Raw genomic sequence first — 18835 nt, 5'->3', positions numbered from 1 at the left:
GCCTATCCAACCCTAAAGGGCTAAAGATACATTAAATATAACCCATAGGACAACACTGTAGCATATAATATAAAATATTTTTTGGAAGCTCAAGGTTTATAAAAATTGGATGGAAAATAATATCATTGACTATATCTACACAGTGTAGATATATAAAGTCAATGAGATAGATTTAGTGATAAATTCAGAAGAAGAACTGGCACAAATTAAGTTAAAAATTATTGCTTTGAAAAGCTCGTAGGTTTTGATGAGTATAATAAGTCAGTTAATTTAATATTTTTCTGAATTTTTTTCCTTCACATTAATATCCTCATACAGCATTCAAGCATTTGAATAAGTCTGAAATCATAACAAAGTTAAACATTTTTCTACAGATAAATGTGAGGTAGACTATAAAAATATTTAAAAGATACAATCTATTGTATTGATTTGAACACTGACAAAATAAACACTGTGTTGGAATGTTTATAATGTAAAATTCAAATTGTAAAACATCTTAGAAGCTTAGCAGAGATTAGAGAAGGTAAGTACCTATTTAAACTGCAAAGATAAGGCATGGCAGTGAGGCAGGTACTTGGAAAACATGGGCCAGGTAAGCTTATACTTATAACTTTAAAATAATGTATAAATATTAAATATATGAGGTTTAGGAGTTAATAGTTCAGTTAAAATTAAGATCAATGCAAATAAAGTGGTTTGTTGTAATAACAAGAGATGTAAAACTTCTAGACTACCTACTAGACTTAACATTATTAAGATATTGTTAAAATACTGAACTGTTATTTGTCTACCAAAGTTCTAGTTCAAGTCTGTCAGTTATTGTGGTTTTTTACCCTCATTAATATTCTAGGTCGCCCCCATCCTTGACAACTAGTTTCAAACTCTAGTTTTAGCCGTACACTTATCTTCATTCACATCAGGGTGTCATTCGTAGTTGGTGGGAGTGTCGATTTCCCCTCAAAACGTTATTGGATTCTACAAAGAGACATTTTAAAGGGGTTTTAAATATATTGTGATTAAAAAGTTTTTTGTAAAATACACGATACCACTGATACCAGCAAACCGACACACACTTTCTCCTATTAGCTTGTGAATGACCCTTATAATGGGTAAGTGGTGGGAGTAACTATGCAGGACAAAATCTCAAAAACGCAATTACTTTTGAACCGTAATTTTTATAGCATTGTAATCAAAATCGGCCAAGCAGTTTTGTGAAAATTTTATTTTTATCTTGTGGGAAAATCGCCATAACAAATAAAGTTTCAAAATTGAGAAATACCTGGGGATACCTTGCAGATTAGTACTTACATTCAAAATTTCATCAAAATCTGACCGCGTACACACACACACACAAAAGATACATCACTTCGAAATCCACTTTTTTTGTGGGACGCAATGTTGATATTTTCACCCAAAATTCTGACTCGAAAATTTTGACAAAAACATATTTTCTCCACATACTATGTAAAGGAGGAGAAAGTAAAAAGAAATTGGCCACTTTATTTAGCAGCAGGTTTGTCGATTGCTCCATAGTTCATTTTACTTTAAAACTGACCAGTGACTAAAGCCTTAACATGGGGATGTAATGTACTGTATTAATCTAAAATTGTGCATATCATCTAGAATTCTTGTTGTAACCTGCTCGCTTCTGGTTACAGATCAAGCTGGACTTGCAGATGCAGATGTATGTCCTCGCAGGCTTAGCGTTAGCATCAATTATAATATCCTTCATAACTCTACTGCTCTACAGTTTGTTACTCGTCAAAGTCAAAAGGTACAGTTTCAATTTTACCATCTAAACATCTGGACTGCCCACTAGTGGTTTCATATTGTCTGAGATTATCAAATACTTTCAGATTTTTCCTGCAGGATTAAATTGTACTCCAAATTTATTTTTTGCAAAACATTTTTATATTTCGTTTACCACTAGACCACTTTGGGAAGAAGACATATGCATTCTTCATAAGTAACATTTTTTATATATTTTTACTCTGTATATTAGTAAACTAAAAGAGGATAACATAAATATAATTATACCCATAAATTTTAGACATGATAAACAAAACACCAAATTGTATTAAAACAATTTTTTGCATTGAATAATTGATTGAATATATCACCATTCACTATATGGTATAGTTGATAATTTTTTTGTCAATAATACCATAGACAAAAAGAATTAAATATTAAATATAAATATTTAATTCTTTTTGTCTATGATAATATACAGTACCATTATAATACCACTGGAATGAAACAACAATCTGCATTACCGATGCTGTAACATAGCGCACGTGGTGGCCAATCGTAGAACTACTTGCTAACGTTGAGAGAAGATCAATATTTAGATTGGCTCTCCCGCGACTAGTGCTGCTACCTGGGAGCAATCTGTACAACAATAAAGCACAACAATCCAATGCCTCATTGATTTATGTCAACCAATTTTAACCACATCGATAACTGTGTTTTATTTTCGGGTGTCTCCAAAGATTTGTATAGTATTTAGTGTGTGAATAAGGAAAAAACTGAACTATTTTTTATACTCTCATGTACATTTTTAGACACTTTTTCCTAGTGTATATTGACCAGATTTAAATAAGTATACTTAACTCTGATAATAATTTTTCAAGGGCTAACTGCGGTATTTATATTTATTAAGCTTGTTACATATCAAAATTTAATCGCCAAAACTGTTTGAATGAAATCAAAAAGATGATTTATGGTATAATTATTAACTGATATAATTAGAATATATATTATATTCACCCATGATTGAGACTAAACAATTCTTTTGCGTGGTTGATTCCTTAAGAGCGCACTATGAATACATTTTTTTTTCTGTAGATTTTACAAAAGTAGGCTTTGTAAAATTTTATCAAATTGTGTATGAATTTAAACGGATTGTGTTTTTGGCCTCTGGGGACATCAAAACGAAAAGGTAAATCGGTCCCAAGTGAAGGTCTTACCATACCATGAGACCTACAGTAGCTTACCCCATAAGAAAAATCCCTAATAAGGTAGAAAATAGAATTTTACACACTAGCACTCTGTGAATGGCTCATTCAATTGTGTTCTTTGTAAATAAAAAATACCCCCGCCGCAGCAAACCTGCAGACTAAGCGAATTTCCATTTGCCTAACTGGATTTACACTGAAATGTCTCCTTTAAAATATCACATTTATTCCCTATTTAAATAACATTAGTTTAACGAGTACTTAGGTTTGCTGCAACAGGGAGGGTAAAAAGGTATTTTTTGTAAAATGTAATAGTTTAGTATGAAATGAATGCATTTTCCAAATTTGATCAAAATATGTTCATAAACAAGCAAACTACAACAGTTTACTTATTCTCCATAAGAATAACATGGGAATTTAAAATTTACAGATTTTGTAATTTTCTCCGTAACCATTAGGCACATAATAACGCTTCAATATACTAAATTATTTGTTTTTTAAGCTCTACAAAATGGTTTGGAAAGAAATTGCTAAATTTTAAGTTTTAGGGTCAAAAATTGGAAAAACCTATTTTTACCCCATAAAACCCCCCATAAACCCCTGTTCCCATAGTCCGATGATGCTGGTTCGCGAACTCGTTCGAATAAACGTAGGTTTACACGCGTGTACCAAATTCCATCAAAATCGGATGATTTTTGCTCGAGTTATCGAGCTAACGGACACACATATAAATAAATATATATATATGAATTTGAACGGATGGTGTTTTTGGTCTCTAGGGACCTCAAAACAAAAAAGTAAATCGGTCCTGGGTCCAGGTCTTACCATGAGTACTACGGTAATAGCTTATTCCCTATGGGAAATTCGCTAAAATGGCGACAGCTGATCCATATAGATGGGATGTCTACTTTACTACTTCAGTATCCAAAGTCAATGGTTCTAAGGTTAAAATTATCAGCTGTCTTCCAAAATGACCTAAAACATTTTCTTAGTCTCTGATAAGTCCGCCACTTCTAGGTTGACCCGGAGACTCCAGGCGGGAGTGAATGCCCAGAGGTCGCCGCCGGAGAGGGTCGTGGTAGAACCGCAGTTCCAGAGTTCCAGAATACACCCCCAAGAGGAGTTGGGGATGAGAGGCTTCGTCAAGCTTCCTACAGTCACGGTCAAGGTCGACCGTAAGATTACGTGACGGTCGTGACGGCCCTTCACCTAGGACTACCTCAATATATATAGCAAATCAAAGCTAGAAACTTTGAGGACATTAAGTTTGCGTCATGATGTGATTATAACCGTAAAAAAGTGTTTGATTCTTGAGGTTTTTTATTCAACGATTTAATGCAAAACAGTTTCTATGGTGCATAATAAATCAGCTGTTTAACTCTGCTAGAGACTTGGATTTTTTTATACCACAACATCTCTCAACTTCTATCTGTACAACATCCTTTTTTAACAGATTTTTACGGTTGAGGTGTAATTCTATAGCTTAGCTTATGGTCTAGCGCATCCCCCTTTCAATTATGTCTGTGCCCCTTGAGTTTCAATTAATTATAGTGTTGACTTTGAAAGATTTAGTGTTGCTGACAAGCTTTCTTCAAACAGTAACGAGATGTAATATGAATGTATTCTAACATATTATTCATTCTGATAGCCCTCTATTCATACTATTCATTCTGATAAGTCAGTATTCTAACAGCTGATACTTCAGTTGACAGTCAGACCGTAAACAAAGAGATGGACGAAACAGTTCATAAAAATTGAGGCTATATTTTTATTATTTTGCAACCTACCGATGATCATTAGAAGGTTAGTTTTATGATATAGGTGTAAAATTTAACACAATTTTTACTGTAAGTAGGCCTACCGTATGTTGTTTATTTATTATATTTTTTTAAGCAAACATGGTATTCGTTTTGCCTCGGAAACAAGTGTCTACCCAATTAAAATGCGCAATTTGCGCACTCTTCACCTCGTTATTTATTTATTCTGAGTAACGATTTCGTTGACTTTTCTTTGTATTTTGCAGGAATATTTTTACCCACTGTAAAATCTCAGGAATTTTTTGGTTTGATAAATGTCTCGTGATGATTAAGTGCGCTGATTTAAATTAAATATTTTCTCAAATAGGCCTATTATATTTACATTTTGATTTATTGATACTGACACATCAGCTTTCGTATTTTAAGGCGAAGGGTAAATACGTGATTCATAATTACCCAGGTACATACAACATTAAATACTACAGCATTTTCATACACCCCTCCGCCCTCCAGGACTATTTTTCACAGTTGGCAGCCCTGTAAACAAGCTGTTATCAGCTGACTCCAGACGCGGTAGTTGCCAAGCTACGGCACGCGCCGCGTCGTCTGCCTCCCGCCAATTCCGCATGTACCGTATTGTCTTTAGCAAACGCAACGGAAAATGGCGCCCATTGTTTTCGGCGTGGGAGAAGCCCCGGGATGTCGCTTTTTGAGTTTTGATCTGTAGAACTAATTCCCACAATCGTTTGTGATCAGGATTGAAAATATCCGACAACGTAGATCCCCCTTCCCTCTCTTTTCTTTCTTGATAGGAAACGTTTACTGAGTAGTGTTTCCAAACAACTGAAGTTGCCGATTTTGATAGAAATCAAAATCGATATTTCAACCAATTTAGCACAAGGATCTTTAAACGTTCACTGATAGGTTTGCTAATGCTGTTTTATAATTGACATTTATTTTATTGGATTACCATAACCAACACGTCTGAATGTTGTTTTGGGCCGTGCCGTAGTGATGTCAGGAAACTTTTTACCTCTTTCGTACTGGACGGTTGATGTTAAAATGAACAAATATATCAACTCTAGGAACGCCGTTGAACGATGCAAATACCCATGTTTCAATTATTTGCGGATATCTTTATTGCTAGATACTTTTTTGTAGGGCTTTTGGAGAGGCAGTTCTGCCGTGATCTTCGCCTGGGATTCCTGCAGTTTTATTTACGAAATTACCTATTAATATGGTTTCTGAACTACTGAGTCAAGTCATTATCTATTTCTCATATCTGAAAGCTATTCGTGTTTGCCAAGATTCGAACCCGAGTGTAAACAAGTAGTCAAGTAGACCCTTCCAAGTACTAAGTTCTAGTTTTATTTTATCCACTAGAACAATCCAAGCCAGTCCTATTTCAGTATTACCCCTACTTTTACTGTTCCTTCTTTATCAATATGTATCACTCCCTTCTTTTTCTAAGTCTACTGTTTTAAATATACTTAAAACAAAATATTACATCTACGCACGAAAACGTCGACTATTCTAGCGAATGTTTAGTCTGGTTTACGAGCAAGTAAGGGCGTGGTGGGTCTGCACAAATCAATTTGTCTGTCACAAATATTCAAATATTTCCTTGGTCGTAAAGTTAGTTGTTGAGTGGTTCGGTCACGGGGCAGGTGTTGCGTGGCACAGCTGTTCGGTGTCGGGTGGCGGTCAAAGGTCACATAACCTCAAACTCTCCCGCGCCCGCGCTACGCCGCCACAGAGTATAGTGGCGAGGGTCGGCTGGACTGCAGACATAAATGAACATCTGTGCAGTTTCATGTAAATCGCTCAAAAACTGTGCATTTATGCAAGAGTTTCCTCCTATTATTTTGATAAAAGTGGAAAAATATTTTGTTGCTGCATTTCGTCCTAAAGAAATAATTAAATAGGCCTACCATACTGCATTATGTAATCTTCGTGGCTTTTACGGTAAAATGCTGAAGATTCGTAGGATTCGTGATTCGAGCGACGACCGTTAAAAATTGGTCGATCACTTCTGTTCTACTTTTCTGGTGCTTTTGCGTTGAGACTATTCTACCTAGACCTAGACATTCCGTCGAACATTCCATCCCTATGTTCAATTGATTTAGATTTAGATTAAAAGTAAATATATCATAGGGGAATTGAGCCAAGATCTTGGAATTAAGCAACCAACAAAGTATGAATAACATTTGCCTATTGGGTCTGATGATGATTGGAGAGTCCAATCGAAATCAATCACCACTAACCATCTTTTATGTATTTTAATTGCCGTCTTGTGAGTATAAGCGTAAATATATATTTTAAGTGTTATAAGACGTATTTTTTATTTACTTTCCGTATAGGATATCTTACACTTTATATTTGGTTTTATGAAACAATAAATGATAAATAGACCGACCTCTGCCCAAATAATATGATGTAGAGGTGACGACAGGTCTAGGGGCGGGAAGGGGGAGGTACAAGTCATTAGGGAGTCAACAACGTCCCCCCTCCCCCTCACACCAGGGGGTAACACTAATTGAGCGTGCGCCTTGACAAGAAAATGATCATTGGACAGTTTGACCCGCGGCGGAAACTGGGGGGAACTCGCGCTTGGAATTAAATGCATTTTATCTTTGATCTTTTTGAAAGGTTTGCTCTCTTTTGCGTAAAAATAACTCGAGTAATTTTTGTCCGATTTTGATAAAATTTGGTTTAAAGGTGTAAGGCGGGATAAATTTGAATGAGTTCGCGAACCAGCATAATCGGACCATGGGAACGAGGTTTTAAGGGGGGAGGGTTTATGGGGTAAAAATTGGGTTTTCTCATTTCTGACCCTCAAAACACAACATTTCCCAATTTCTCTCTAGACCTTTTAAAGAGCTTTAAAATACTCCACTAGTTCGTTGGAATTTAGTATATCAAAGTGTTTTCGTACGGTTATAGGCTACGGAGAAAATTCAAAATTTGTCAATTTAAAATTCCCATGTTATTCTTGTGGAGAATATTGTAAAATGCTGTTGTTTGCTTGTTTATGGATATATTTTGACCAAACTTGGCAAATATTTATTTTATACCAGGCTATTTACTAATAATTTATTTTTGTAAAAAATACAACCGACTTCAAAACGCTTAAAAAAGAATGAAATAATATTAATAAATTAAACTTTTATATTAGGCAAGCTCACGTAAGTTATTTTAAGTCGGCGCGGCTCTATGATGATTTTTGATACAAAATTGAAAGAGGGTGTCCATATTGCAGGTGACTATCTATAACTAAAGGTGTTAATCTGCATGTCTTTTTCATAGTTATGCGTTAAGTGTTATTTTATTACCGAAATCAGAGATCGGCATTATAGTGGTATTAACGAGTATCTTCAAAAAGATTATAACGCATTTAAATGTTTCAAACTTGGAAAAGTAACGTTTTAATACTAAACTAGCTTCTTTTCCCTATCATAATATCAAACTAAATTATTTTCCTATTCATATATAACATTTGTGTGTGTTATTTTCATAATGCATTTATTCTGAAGTAAACATAAAATACAAGAAAATATTTCCTTTAATATATAAACAAAAAGGTTCAGTAGGAAACCTAGATACTCGTTAGTTAAACCTAATGCCATTTAAATAGATTTACAATGGATTTAAATTAAATCTATTTAAATGGCATTAGGTTTAACCATAGATAAAACATACTCCCTTAGTCGATTTCTCATCCTAATGGAACAGCTGAAGACAATTTTATTGTTAGTTCTGTACGGTTTATGTTAGAGGTCGTGTTTTGTTTACAATTTGTTTCCCGTTAATACAGTCATTTAAAACCTCGTTTAGCCAAATAATACGATCTAATCATAAACAATAAATTGTCCCCTAGTTATTTAACCAAACAGTAAAGCACAAATCAAGAAATTGACCCTAAAATAATAGAAACAAAATTTCGTCGACACTAGCGCCCAGTGTGGCATACATGAACTAGACATGAAAAACGAGCTTCAAAATTTACAATGGGATGAGAAGTCTACTTGTGTTTGGTTAGTCTATGGTTTAACTAATTATTAGGTTAAACATTCTAAATCTGCTCTTTCTTTTTTAAACTCCCTGTAAGTATGTAAGTAGGGAGACAAATAACATTTGATTTTCTAATTAAATTTGATTTTAATCAAAAGTAAGAAGAAATAATGCATAGAGTTTTTTGTTTAAGTTATGTAGGACTAGTAATCTACCATGCATTTGTGTATTTGTGCTATGTATTGGCTAGAGTAAAGAACAGAGTTTATTTCCCATACCAGCTGATCACCTGTTATTATTTACTACAAAACGTTTATTTATTTTTATTACAGTCTTGAAATTGAAAATATCCCTGCCGCAGCAAACCTGCCGAATAAGCGAATTTCCATTTGTCTAAATTGATTTTCAATTAAATCTATTTAAATGGCATTAGGTTTAACTAAAACATCTGTTCTTTCTTTTTGAAACTCCCTGTAAGTATGTAAGTAGGGAGACATTTGATTTTCTAATTAAATTTGATTTTAATCAAAAGTAAGAAGAAATAATGCATAAAGTTTTTTGTTTAAGTTAGGTAGGACTAGGAATGAAACAAGACAGTAACAAAATAGAAAAATCAATATGTTTATTATTGTACAGTATATATTTACAGGTTATACAATATAAGACTTAAATTCTAGTAAAAACTAATATTAAAAATTTACATGACATTCATTTGGGTTGGAAGACATTTTTACAAAGATATAAATTACTTAAATGATTCACATATGATACGTTGGGTTATCACGACTTTTTTACAAAAATACTGTAAAAATATTTAATAATGTATTATTTTGTTTGGAATTAAGAAAATTTGTTAAAAAAAAAATATAAATATATATATTTAAGTGTGATTTTTTACTACCGATTGATTACACACTTCTATCATAATTTTGAGTATTATATTAACAATAATTAAAAATAATTAACTAAATTAATTGAAAGATTAAAATATTAATTTATTAAAATAAAAAAATAATATATTAAAATCAAAATTAATAAATAATAATATAATTAAAATAGCTTATTCCCAGGGAAACTTGTTAAACAAAAACAAAATTTCTGTGCTAATGAACATAACATTAATACGAATAGAAGTAACACTGTTATAACTTTTTACTTTACACATTGTATTTAAATATTAAATTTGAAGCTAAAAAAAGTTTGAACAAAGTTTAATTATGATGTTAGTTAAGTTTAAGTATTAAGTTTGAAATTTCATGTAAAAATATTTGTTTTATTATTTTTTAAACAAATTAATAGACAAAATAGCATTTTTGAACTGTTGAATTTATATCATAAAATAATGTACACTTTACCATTACAGTTTCACCGAGATTGATTAACACTACGTACTAATAAAAAATAAATATAGTCTTATAGCTTACACAGTTTACCATATCAAAGGTCTTAACTTCGATATGTTAATACAATTTGTACAGTTATTTACAAAATTACAAGTATAGTTATATTAGGTTATTCATTTGTGTTTTCTCGGTGAACACTTTTGAATTTTGTTTATTTCATCATAGTTAAGGTGATTATGTTTTCAACGAATTTTTAACTTCAATAATATTACCTATAAAAAACATAGATTCAAAACGTATCGCCCAATTTTTACAAGAATAATGTTACCCGTTCTTGATTCTACTATAAAAAAAAAACAAATAAATAACCTAATAACACTATTTTACATAATCATTATAACACATACACTATGTCTTTGGTAATATTTTAATACTTAAAATTATTTTCTACTAATTTCGATTGGGCTGAAAGACACATTTTTACTAAAATAACACATAGAAAAATCTATTGTTTCAATGATTCTAGGTAAAAAATAACAGAGATAATAAAAAATAATTACAGTTACGTTTTGTTTTAGTATACATTGTTATTTTGTTTTGAGTACATAATAACTAAATAATCTCTTGTGGATAATACAGCTATTGTGAGTATTTTTATGTCAAAAGTATATTCAAACGTTAAAAAATTGGAGTTAGTAAAACTTAAAATATACAATAAGCATATTGAAAACCTATAAATATTTTCAGTGTCTTTCATGATGGGCATAATGATTAAAAATATCATATTGTTACATGTTTAAAATGTAGGCTACAAGGATTATAAGGATACATAGATTGAGATAAAATTCTAAATTAGTTCTGAGCATTTAAACCTTGTCTGTCTGTTATCTATCACAGTCAATAATCTGGGCCTGCAAAACTGGTGTACTTCGTAAGATGTCTAGAAATAACTTTAAATAAACAAATAAAACTTTTGAAAATGTAAATGTTTTACCGTATTAGAATTTAAAGAGATTTATATTCTTTAAAATGTAAAAAATGCTGAGTTTTCTTGAGTTTTTGAATTATTTAGTAATTTTAAAACTTCCACAGAAATAATCAGGTTGCAGGAAACTTGATAGTACAACTTTTAGAATGACCATTAAACACAATTAACACATGTTTCAAGTAAATTTTTAAATGTGTTGATAAACAAAGTTTTCAAAGGATATACGTTGGCTACTGAGGAAAATATTAACTCGTAAAACTTGTTCTGTTTAATTTTATATATTTTAGAAGACCCTAAAGATTTTCTTTCATGGAACATTATGCAGAAATACACCAGTTTTGGATTTAACAGCTATCGATTTTCTTCATTTGTAGCATTACGTGGCCAGTATTGAATCCATAGCAGTTTTGTGTCAGTTGGAATTTCAGTAGGCTGAGACTGAAGATGAAGATAAGTCTCAGGCTGACCTACAAAGGACTCTTCAACATGAGTGAAACATCGCAGCATTCTCCAACTTGACGCCAAAACCCACTTTGGATCAGCTTGCGAGAATATTTCAGTTACCTCAATGCACATACTCATTGACATACTGCTGAGTGTCGACGATGACGCTGGTGTATCCGGGTCCAGCAGCCACGGTCGGTTCAGCATATTGAGGCTGCTGGGGAGTGAAGGCGCAAGATGCTGCTAGCAGATGATGGTCACTCTCGCTGCTGCAGCTGCTGCTGTTGCTGCTGAAGGGACTCACCGTAGAGGTCGGCTGCTGATACTGGTACAGCAGGTCTGGATAGTGCTGATACTCCTCTGGGTAGTACTGCGGCTGAGCTATACCTCCCATGCCAACTAGGTCCTGCAAGAGAAAAGACAGTTGATTGGTCAATTCCTGACAAAGTTTTCCGGAAAAGGATAGTGATTTAGAACCACTTTAGATGAAGAATTAAATTGACGAAAATTATTTTCCAAAAGCATGAGAGTCTACAGAGGAGAAGTGGGCAATTCAACAAAACTACTGAATACTGATCTGACTGGACTATAATTATTTTAAACAAAGATTGATCATAATCATAAGCCAACCAAGTCTGGTAGATCAATGAAATGTCTGTTCTTCTCCCATCCTGAACTTCCAAGGTTTCAAGGTTTACATTATCTTTGTTTACAATTTGACAGAGTTTCTTTGGTTTCATTTAATTAATTCTGCACTACATATAGTTAATTGAACCAAAAGTAATTCTTCAAAACGAAGAGGTTCCATTTAGTTTTATTCCATAACCAATGGAGAATATGTGACAGTTTACTTTTGTAGTCTTAAAAATACAAATTAAGTGTCTTGGAATATAGTGTAGCTAGCTGCTAAGAAATACGAGTGTATTTTGGTTGGGAAAATTGGTTAGATTGGTGTTTACACAAGTACGCAGTAAAGGCTAAATAAAATCTTAGGTAACAACCTGAAGACATACCACATTTGTGGTGTAGTCGTTGTACAAGGGCGTGCCGTTGTCGCTGTAGTCATCTTCTGGTCTCTGGTATTTGAGCGGAACAGTCCTGGACCTGAGTTTGCTGGCTCCTGAGTCTATAGATAGAGCCTCCTCAGTGCAGCATGTGGATAACAACAACTCCTTGGCCTCCAGGTCACTGAACATCAACATCAGTCAAACTACAGAAATATAGCAGCACCTTGGTGGGAGAAATGAGTCCACTTTGACTTTTCGATACTGGAGTTGGAATGCTTGGATTGCTTGAGATTACTTTTCATAATTTTGAGCAATGATGCAGATTCAAGTTAAAGTTATAATTTTTTTTACTTATCCTTCAATTTTATTGTTGTTGAAACATTGCATTTCTTTCAAAAATTTGCAGGATAATCTAATCTTCTTTATCTAGGAGTTTACTCAAAAGGAAAAGGAAAACTTTTCAGAGGACCTTCTCAACTGGCTTTACCTAAAAGATTAACGTAAAAAAATGATTTAGACTGATACAACAATATATTTCACTCTTTGACCTCCAATTGTGTGCTAAACTACTCTCTCCTACTGTCTAGTTTGATAATAAGTCAAAATTAAACTTCAAGACATGGATAAGATTTTTTTTTAATTTTCAAGTTAAATTTCAAGAAGCCAATTCAAAATCAGATTGTCTTGGATGACATGAACAACAAGCGGTGATTTTGAGCCTAGAATACCCACCTGAGCACATAGTTGACGCTGACGATACAATGAGGCCTGGAAGACCTGCTGTTGTGAACGATGGTAGCGTAACTCTGCATCCACACCCAACCTCCATCTTTGGCCAGGAACCTGTAGTACTTGGTGGTCACCTGACCTTTGTTGAGCACTACAACAAACATTGATGCCAATCAAAACCAAAACAAAAATTGTTTCATGATCTTCTTGCAATTACGTGATTTGTGTTGATAATGATTTTATGAGATGAATTATGTGGTGATGTGTTCTGCTGGACCAAAGCAGAGAAGGGATTCTTTTAGCTAATTTTGAAAACTTTCTAAAGAGCCAGGTAATGATTAAGTAAAATCGAGATTGTTCAAAGCACTAAACTCTAGCATAAAATGCCATGTGCAAGCCCAGAATATTTAGGCTGTTATCCATTACATAAGTTAATTCTATGGCCCAAAACCAATCACCGTGTGACACAAGGGTTTTGATTTTGATGCTGAATTATTTGAATAAAGTTGAGAATTGCAAATGTAACTCACGTATATAGTGGGAGAACCGCATATGCATAATGTCACAGGCATGGATGTAGTGGTAGAGGGTCTTCTCTATCAAGTCTTGAGGTTCGTAGCCTGTCAGCTGAGCCACTCTAAAATAGAAGAAATCTATCAATACAATGTGAGAGATTTTCATTATATAGACCCATCATCATCATCATCTTCTTCTTCTTCTTAAGTTAAACACAGAGGTGAAGACATTTTTAATGAGGAAATGCTCCCCATCATCTGAGAGCTGGCTGACTAATATTGGAGATATTCACTAGTTCATCGCGATCGCGGGATGATTTTGTCGCGACCGCGGAGGAAGTGGAGGAGGATGATGTCCACGTGACCGTGGAAGATGTTCATTATTTCAACAGAAGTTCGCGATTACACCGCGGTAGCAAATGTTCACGATATCGCAGGCGACGTTTACGATTTTACCACTACTAAAAGTAGGCTACTATGATAATTTAATTATCAAACCACAATTACACTAAAGTCAAACATTCAGTCGAGAAAATAATGACAGCGCAAACCAAAAAATTCTCTCAGCACAAATGAACAGTGGAAAATACACAGAAGCGATCTCCTTGCTTCTAGTTCTAGTTTACTACATATTGTTATGAATTTTGAACGAAGTAGAACCTTGTTCTAAACTTCATCATACGATAAAAATCTAAATTATTACAATCGTGGTTCATTCTGGAAACGCTCCAAAATATCTCCAAAATAAAATAATGTAACACGCGTGCCATGCCTCCATTTTAACGCCGCGACATCAACGCCACATGTCCGTTGTAAATAATACGAGTGGGTAGACCTAGAAAAATATACGAGGTCTGAGATCGTGGATATTTTAAAATAAAAATATTACGGATTTTGTTCAATTAGAATCACATGCGATATCAAGTGGTGCCCGTTGAGTCAGCCAGTGGATACTGGAGAGTGGCGATCGGCGTAGATTTACAAAACAAACAGTCAACAGCTGGGCGGGATTACGCGATGCGTTGGCGGGATGGCGGGTGTTTGACGAGACTGGTGCTTCCCACACTGGGATTTGGCGCGAAAATCTCCCAACTCGATGGTTATGCACGGTCCGCAAGTGGAAAAACTATAAAAAGGGAAAATTTATTCTAGTTGAATTTGTAATGTAAGGTTCAAAGGTAGAATTTGTAGAGGATATTTCTGTAAGATGTTTTAACTAATGGAAAATCCTGTTTGTGTGTTCGTTCACAAATTAAAATAAAAAAAAAATTAATATACTAATTAGCTATACCCGATGTATTCAATTTTATGATAAATAACTATTCTCGTAAGGAAGACTATGGGAAATAAAAGATTTTATTACCACTATATATGAGGTTTTGACTAATTTTAAAATATTTTGAATTGACCTACCTACTAATAATTTGAACGAATTTCCAACCAAATCTTAATGTGATTTGAGAGCTATTAATTATTCGACTTCACAAAAATTTATTAACATTTATGATAACACTATAGGTTAAGTTCTCATTCCACTGTCGGACTAAAAGTTATTCGCCGACTGAGAGTGGAAAATCAGGATATATTTTTTTAGAAGATTGAGATAAAATCAGAGCACATTGTTTGCGTGTTAATTAGCTATACAAGGGAAAATTGATAAACAAAAACGGTCACATAAATACGATAAATATCAATAAAGTTGTGAACAATCGATGAAGTATTTAAAATACTCATTCATACAGTATTTGCAAAATCTTATGTTTGATACGAAAATAGCGATCCTTATAAAGACGACAATACTTATGGAAACACAATTAACAATCCATTTTAAACCAGTTATAACTCATTTAGAAATGTTGTAAATCTTATTTGATTATTTTTATCAAATTCTTTATGTGATGCAGTAATTAAAGATTTACGACTTCATAAACATGTATGTCTTATGGACTCGCAATGGATAAATTGATTGGTAATTGTTAAGCTGAAAAAAATCAGTGAACAAATAATTGGGACTCGATCTTTAAATGATGGATAAATTTACAATCATCACTAACCTGGCATCCAGAAAAATGAGCTTGAGATCAAGACTTGCACGAAACATGAACATGTTACAATGTAGCTTGATCTCCGTGATGGCACTAGGAGGTAAAGAGTGACCTACAGCCACTAAACCAACGTTCTGGTAGCAGGCGTCGTAGGGAGTGGCAGGGTCAGCCCCTAGCTGCTTCATCTTGAGATATCCAGAGCAATGGATCACCTACAACATGAACATGTTACAATGTAGCTTGGTCTCCGTGATGGCACTAGGAGGTAGAGAGTGACCTACAGCCACTAAACCAACGTTCTGGTAGCAGGCGTCGTAGGGAGTGGCAGGGTCAGCCCCTAGCTGCTTCATCTTGAGATATCCAGAGCAATGGATCACCTACAACATGAACATGTTACAATGTAGCTTGATCTCCGTGATGGCACTAGGAGGTAGAGAGTGACCTACAGCCACTAAACCAACGTTCTGGTAGCAGGCGTCGTAGGGAGTGGCAGGGTCAGCCCCTAGCTCCTTCATCTTGAGATATCCAGAGCAATGGATCACATGAACATGTTACAATGTAGCTTGATCTCCGTGATGGCACTAGGAGGTTGGTAGCAGGCGTCGTATGGAGTGGCAGGGTCAGCCCCTAGCTGCTTCATCTTGAGATATCCAGAGCAATGGATCACCTACAACATGAACATGTTACAATGTAGCTTGATCTCCGTGATGGCACTAGGAGGTTGGTAGCAGGCGTCGTAGGGAGTGGCAGGGTCAGCTTCTGTATTTGTTAGACAAGCTACTTAATGTTAATATTTATGACCTGATCAGCATCTTTCAATATTCATGACTATATAACATAAAGTGACTAAATTTAAAATATCCAACGATAAAAATTGACGATGTCAACTTTTTTCTAATCATAGTCTAATAACCCCTAGTGTTCATAGTGTTTAACCCCTGCAGATTTATGGTTATCTGTTAAACCTTTATCCACAAAATATTTTAATTTGATAAATGTCATAAAATTCAATTATCACGTCTCAATCTAGATTTCTGTGGCACACAGCGATATGGTCTGCAAAAAGCAAAGCCAACGAACACAATTCTAACTTCTGACCGTAATCAAATACCTTTGTTCTGGATTCCATATTAAATTTTTACAACGCATCTTTCCCAGTCGAAAATCATAAAAAAATCCAATCCAGTGTAAGATGTCAGCCAAGATCTCGGGAAGAAGAAGAAGAAGCACAGACAGTGGTCTCAATTTGAACTTATTTTTGGACGAGCCAAATACCTATGCAGAATGCATTTTCAAAATTCATTCATCAGCATTGAAATTCACCCGAAATTCTAAATCACGTTCCCACCACATTGACTTTACACACTTTACAACCGCATTCCGCCCATTCACCAATACACATTGAATGAAACCTTCCTCAAGTCGGAGTCCAGGAACCCATGAACCTCTGGACAAAAACAAAGCCCGTCCAAACACCTTCGGGCATGGCGAGGAATAAAATGGCCCCTAATGCGCAGGGGCGGCGCGCCGCGGCATATATTACTGGGCTCACCTGTGATTTATCATTCCCACCTTCAATCACTCCCTTCACACAAATATTTCACACGCGCGTGTCATTGTTTTTGGTCACGTTGAGCATTATGTCCCCCACCCCACCCTTGTTTGCAGGGTGTTCTGTTCTATTTGCAGGGTGACGCACGTTTTGTCGAGTTTCGAAAAAAGCGTAGGAGAGAAATGGGTCGGTAATTGATTGGTTTGATTTTTTACCAAACAAATACATTTTGGTTCGAAGGTTGGCGTTTGTAAAAAAAAATGTAAGAGAGACATAGGTTGATAATTGGTTTAATTAATTTCTTAATTTTTAAAGACGTAGCCTACATTTTGCTGCTCTTGGCACCAACATCAGGTTGGTGTTAGTTTAAAACACAGACAATGAATATTATATTGTCTGTGGTTAAAAGTATAAACGTTTTGCAGTTGGGTTGGTGTTTGTAAAAAGGTGTAAGAGTGAAATCGATCGGTAATTGATTGATTTGATTTCTTTATTTATAAACGTTTTGTAGTTTGGTTTATATTGAAAGAAAGTGTAGCGAAGAAATCGGGCGGCGATTGGTTGTTTTAATTTATTTATTTAACGAGGCAATAAAGGAATCATGGTTTTGCTAGAATATGACCGGTGTTTATGTGTATCAAGTTGAAGAGTGTGATTTTAAATTCATATTTTTAAAATCCATAAAGTTGTTTGGAGGCGTTTGCCATAATTGGATAAGAAAATGTAAAACCCACGGTTTACTAATCCAATATAGAAAATGTCCGCAATTAACCTTTAAATAATCCAAATACATAACACATGTGTACATACATATGTTAATTAATTAAAAGTAGTTACATATTTATGTGTTCTACGCCAATGGCATTTTTTGCGGTTTGAAAGGAAATTGCCCTTGTTACGATCTAACGTCGACCTTTTTTGTTAGATAGCATAATTAATTCTTTGTTACTAATAAGAACTGGACTAATGTAAACTTACATTTCTTTGATAGTATTCACATTTTATCTAAAGTTTATTCATGTATTTCCTCAGAGAAATTACTGTACTAATAGTTTAATTGTTTGAATTTAGATGAAGAACATACTTCAAACGTTATCAAGTTGACTTATAAACAAAAAATATATCTCTCAAGAAGATGCATTGACGGTTGTTGTGTTTTTTTTTTGTCGGCTATAGCCTCCGTCCCAAACGACCGAACCTCACTTCAGTGACTTTACATTTTTAGGTAATCAGGATTCTAACCAAGCTAAGGTAAAACGAAACTTATTACATTATTGAAACCAGTAGATTATTCAAAATGCAAAAATACCTTTGAATTGGAATATAAGTTAAGTTTGCATAACAAATTATTAAACCATACGAAATAAAAATGATAATAATATAATTTAAACACCCTTTGTCTATAGGCTCGATTCTAAATAAATACAACCGCTGTCAAGACGCAAACAAAGAATTTATTGATATGAAGATTAAGAGAATAATAATCATCA

The 18835-nt window shown here is 34.2% G+C and overlaps 1 protein-coding gene across 1 annotated transcript in view; it reads right to left on the bottom strand.

The window, feature by feature from the left end:
• Positions 1-11290: 11290 nt before the first annotated feature.
• LOC128991836 (single-minded homolog 2-like) overlaps positions 11291-18835 on the bottom strand; it is a 30602-nt gene continuing 23057 nt past the window's right edge. The window contains exons 7-11 of the mRNA XM_054415044.1: positions 15803-16005; positions 13764-13870; positions 13237-13384; positions 12511-12685; positions 11291-11903 (exon numbers count right to left, since the gene is read on the bottom strand). Coding sequence (XP_054271019.1) covers positions 11619-11903; positions 12511-12685; positions 13237-13384; positions 13764-13870; positions 15803-16005 — 918 coding nt within the window. The 3' untranslated portion in view covers positions 11291-11618. The remainder of the gene's footprint in view (positions 11904-12510; positions 12686-13236; positions 13385-13763; positions 13871-15802; positions 16006-18835) is intronic.

The sequence above is a fragment of the Macrosteles quadrilineatus genome, unplaced genomic scaffold (assembly GCF_028750875.1).
Source record: "Macrosteles quadrilineatus isolate MER2022 unplaced genomic scaffold, UCM_ALF_1.0 Scaffold_4__1_contigs__length_99947679, whole genome shotgun sequence".
NCBI classification, from domain to species: Eukaryota; Metazoa; Arthropoda; class Insecta; order Hemiptera; family Cicadellidae; genus Macrosteles; species Macrosteles quadrilineatus.
The sequence above is the reverse complement of the archived record's forward strand: the minus strand, read 5'-3'. Positions and strand labels throughout refer to the sequence as shown.